Genomic DNA, 4902 nt, shown 5'->3' on the forward strand with positions numbered 1-4902 from the left:
GTTTTTTTCAATAAAAACATATGAAACTTTAACAAAAGCTGCAGGTGTGTGTGTCTATGTCTGGTGAAATTTGCTATTCATTCAGTGGGTAGAAAGTCCAGACATTTTACTCAAGTAAAAGTGGAAACACTTCAAAATAAAATTACTGAAATAAAAGTAATAAGTACAGCGTAGCAAAAATACCCCTAAAAGTAATTTTATTTCCAAAAGTTACTCAGGTAAATATAATTGAGTAAATGTAACTAGTTACTACCCAACTCTGAATAAAGGTAAACGGTTGACATCAGCGTGTTTTTATTTATTTTGTTTACTAATTTGTATCTTCTGTTTTCCCGGCTACCATGACAAAATAATCGAATGCTTCACTAATTTTGTGTCGGTAGAAAGTACAATTCAAACAGGGTTTTCACTTTGTGAGAAGAGTGGACTTACATGAGTGGGCCAGGTGTGATTGGGTGAACACACAATCCGTGAATTATTCTCACTAACATCCGGCTCAATTTCCAGTTCTCGAAACACCAGTGAGGGGATGGAAATCACCATGACCAGCACCCACATGCCCATGATCACCCTCGTCACAACCTTTCTGCTTATCAGGTACAGTTTCTGTGGAAACAGCACCGCCACCATCCTGTGTATGCTCATCAGCGTGATCAGGAAGATGGAGGCGTACATGTTGGCGTTGCACAAGTAGAAGAGGCCTTTGCACATAACGGCTCCAAAGATCCACGTCTGCTTGGCCAGGTAGATGATAAAGAAGATGGTGAGGGCCATGATGAAGCCGTCCGCACAGGCCAGGTTGAGGATGAGGATGGTGGTGACGGAGCGCTTCCTGGTGCGCGCCAGGATGCTCCAGACGATGAAGAGGTTGCCGGGGACGCCCAGGAGGAAAACCAGGGTGAGGATGAGGGTGCCGATGGCTGTGGCGTAGTCGTTGCTCACGGGACTGTCTTCCTCATTTGTGGAAGCTGTCATTCTAAAATGATTTGATCCTAAAAACAAGAGAAATAGTTAGAAATTGTACATTTCATCACCAGTTTGTTTCTAAAAATAATCAGAAATCGTTCTGGACCTGAAAGCCAGAGGAATCAGACATTCGTTTTATACCTATTTAATTTATATTTTAATTTAATTTGTCTCAAAATTGTTGACTAAAAAGTTAACAACAAAACACTTGTCTTTTCCAGCAGTCATTGTACAGCACATACAGCGGTTGCTAAGAAACTGAGCAGTGCTCATTGATTGTGACTCAACAGTCAGGAGGTTTTTGAAATGTCTCATTTTCCAAACACCAAAAACTTTTAAGTTATTGGGGGGGGGAAACAGCTTGACTGGGTTTTTTTTAAAGAAGTTGCGCTGTTTTTAGAAGCAGTTGAGACCCAAAGTGAAGTATAAAAAAGTGGAAAAAGGTGAATTTTACAAAATAGGACCTGTTTAAGAGCATAACCACTCCTAACAGTGTTTGAATACAGATTTGGTGGAATCTGACTGAGGGGGTCAAGTTTGACTGGCTGAATTTTAAAGCAAACAAGAATAATTTTTGATTGGCTCTGCTATAAACTTCTAATTAAAGAAGATTGGTTCATGTGATTATAAACATAAGCATGTTTCAAGCATATACAATAAAGAAAGTTTTTTTTTTTTTTAATTGTCAGACATGACACAAATTAAGTAATTTGGTTGCAGTGAATGTAGAAGACGAGGCATCAAGCATAAGAACAGTGTACCAGCTGTCAAGTAAGGTGGTGGCAGAATTATGCTGGGTGGCTTTTCTTTTTTGTTGTTGCCAGAGGTCTGCACAAAACTGGTGGAAAAACAAAGGTGGAGGTCTACGTTCATAATAGCTAAAGCTTGGATGCATTAGGGTTATTCAACAGGACAATTATAACAATCACACATCATAATGGTTTTAGAGTAGAATAAGCAGGCAAATATGAAGCCTCTGTAATGGCCTCCCCAAAGCCATAAACCTCCTAACCCTTTTGAACAATTATTGACTAAAAGCCACATCCGTGCCAGGAAACCATATATTTTAAAACAAATGACATCTGAAGAGAAAAGTGATCAAATATCCACCCAGACAGAAGCTCACTAATGGTGTAGTTTTCTCCACAACTTGCTAAGTGACATTTATTTAAATATTAAGAGATTTAAACCAATAAACCACCCAGATTATAACAACTTCTGTCCAAGGAAGACACAAGCTTTTCATAATCATCAAATCAGTTATGAATTTCATTATCCACTATAAAACTCAACGTATTCGCCTTATTATTATGAATTTTGCACCTTCAGACACTTTCTGCAATAACTTTTTTTAAGGTTTGCTTTGTAAACTTGTATGAAATGTATAAACGGATCTTAAAAGAGGAAGCAGATAAAGAAAAAAGGAAACAAGATGCTTTTCAACCACTTTAAATCATAAATGATGGGGAAGATTTGTTTATCGAACCACAGGATGTCTGCCAACCTGACGTAATCTCTGAAATATCTTCAGCAGGCTAAAGCATGCAAGAAAACTGGCAGCAGTGCGTCAGAGGAGAGGACTGTTTCAACACAACTTTTTATTAATCTTTTAATGATCTCCAAAAATCTTTTTCTTATTATCATTTTGCTTGTTAGCTTTGTAGGTCAGAGATTAGTTGACCCTTGGACTGACCACAGCATGCCAATAAAAGTGAAGGATGTGGAAAGATGAAGTTTGTATTTGCTTACTAAGTACTCATTTCCTGTGCCCAGTATCCAAATAAGACCATTCATGTATTTTCCTCTCATGGCTTCATTAAAATTCCCAAGTACCCAATGTATTAGGATTAAATCTCCACATGTATCTCGCACGAGGTAATAATAAAATATGTAGTTTTATAATTGTTTAGATTACAGATTGAAATAATCTGACCCTCAGGAGTATATGAACATGTAACAGGTGGAAAAGCTGGTCATTTGAGTAATTTAATTATCATTCTTTGAATTAACCTGTGTGAAAATTCTACTTTATAATACAGTTAGGCTAAAAAATATCATAATCAATGGCAGATTTAGATTTAAAATGACTTTTCAATTAACCAAGAAGTTTGTTTCTGACATAAAAAGAGACAAATTTATATCAATGATGGAAAAAAATAATTTTAATGTATCAATTTAGAATAAATGCATGTCTTTTTGATAGTTAATTGGAAACATATTTCTATTTTTACAACTATAAAACCCTGATTTCAGTTGCTGAGTAGGTTTTTCATGTTTCCACTGGTGTTTTAAAATCTTCATCAAATCACTTTTAATCTACATTCAGTCAGAGAATATACATTAAAATGTAAAAAAAAAAATTCAATGTTATTTAACTTTAAGAAGAACTCATCAAATGCAGAGACACATCTTTATTCACATTTTAGCAGTTTAACTGCCAGTTTTATTGATACTGGACAACAACTGACTGGTTTATAATCTTGACTGATACTTAAAACCTAAATCTGCCAAGAGTTTGAATAATTCTGTTTTCTTTTTCCTGTAAAGCATGCCTGACAACCCATGTTTGCTTGTAAATATTTACAGAGGATCGGAGCAGTCCAAAAGTATTAACATACTTTCCCACAGATTTGTAGTGTGGACAAATTCAGAGGAGAAACATGGCAGTAGAAACGGGTAAAAGTAAAGGAAAAGTCAGAATTACTAACCTCTAATTGAGGAGTCTTGGTGTTGGACGGAAATATCCGGCTGTTGTCCCGCTTTGAGTCTCTGTTAGTCCATTAAAGAGGAGATTATGTCCTTCCCTACAGGCTGTAACATGCTGCGGTTTTACAGAGAGGTGTGTCCTTCACTTACACTCAGACTCCCCCTCTTCTTTTCACTTTCATATCCTGATTTATGATATTTAACTCAAGTATTCTGATAAAATCAAGTACTTTTTTATTATAAACAAACGTGCATATTTGTGGAAACTTGCCCAAATGTTGGGAGACTAAGTGTACGTTTGTGTTGTCTTGAAAGGATACTTTTACTCGGTTGCTGTGTTGTGACATGAAATGAGGAGAGATTGCAAAACCTCAGTGCCTCATTGATGCAGAACATGCAGAGGCAAACACGGGCACAGAGAGGCTCACGCAAATAAAACTTAGCACCTCTAGTCGCAACAAGTCTGACTGAAACAGGAATGCTCTTTTCCATGAAAGGGTGGTGAATTAGCACTTATGCAGAGGAAACAGGGAGTCTTTTCGCCTTAGTTTTATACTGGAACTGCTTGTTTCTTTATCTTTGACTTCAGATTTGACATTCATGTTACACACACCAAAGTCATGTGATAGAGTAAAACTTTAACAATTGTCTTATACCAGGTTTGGGTAGTTATTAGATATATTTACTCAATCACATTTACTTGAGTAAGTTTTTTGACAAAGAAATTCCTTAAGGAGTATTTTTACTAGGCTGTACTTTTTACTATGACTTGACTAATTTTATTAGGAAGTATTCCTACTCTTACTTGAGAGAAATTTCTGGATTTTCTACCCATTGAATGAAAAAACATGCTTTAACCAAAAAAATTTACCAGACACACACACCAGTTATGAAACTGCAAAGTTTCATAAGTTTGTTATTGACAGAAACTAATTTGGAAAATGTTTCTGTCTGATTTTGTTATTTTTTGTTACATTTTATGAATTATTCTAATTTTTGTCCTTAAAACACCAAAATTTCCACTTAGCTTTATAATTTGATCCATTTGATTATTATAAAATACATTTTTACCAAGTACTTTTTTGCTCACCAGAGTCAATTATCCACTTTTACTTGAATAAAAATATGTTAAAGTATTGTTGCTATTATTTGAGTACAATTTTTGGCTGCTCTGCCCACCTCTTCATGTAGTACATGCCAAGTTTATCTGATTATTACCAGCATAAACAC

The 4902-nt window shown here is 35.7% G+C and overlaps 1 protein-coding gene across 1 annotated transcript in view; it reads right to left on the reverse strand.

Annotated features, from left to right (window-relative positions):
* ltb4r2b (leukotriene B4 receptor 2b) overlaps nt 1-3782 on the reverse strand; it is a 10045-nt gene extending 6263 nt beyond the window's left edge. Inside the window, exons 1-2 of the mRNA XM_015021741.1 lie at nt 3675-3782; nt 433-992 (exon numbers count right to left, since the gene is read on the reverse strand). Of these exons, the coding sequence (XP_014877227.1) occupies nt 433-975 (543 nt within the window). The 5' untranslated portion in view covers nt 976-992; nt 3675-3782. The remainder of the gene's footprint in view (nt 1-432; nt 993-3674) is intronic.
* Between the last annotated feature and the right edge of the window lie 1120 nt (nt 3783-4902).

The sequence above is a fragment of the Poecilia latipinna genome, unplaced genomic scaffold, assembly GCF_001443285.1.
Source record: "Poecilia latipinna isolate Pla-1442-1.1 unplaced genomic scaffold, P_latipinna-1.0 Scaffold2843, whole genome shotgun sequence".
Lineage (NCBI taxonomy): Eukaryota > Metazoa > Chordata > Actinopteri > Cyprinodontiformes > Poeciliidae > Poecilia > Poecilia latipinna.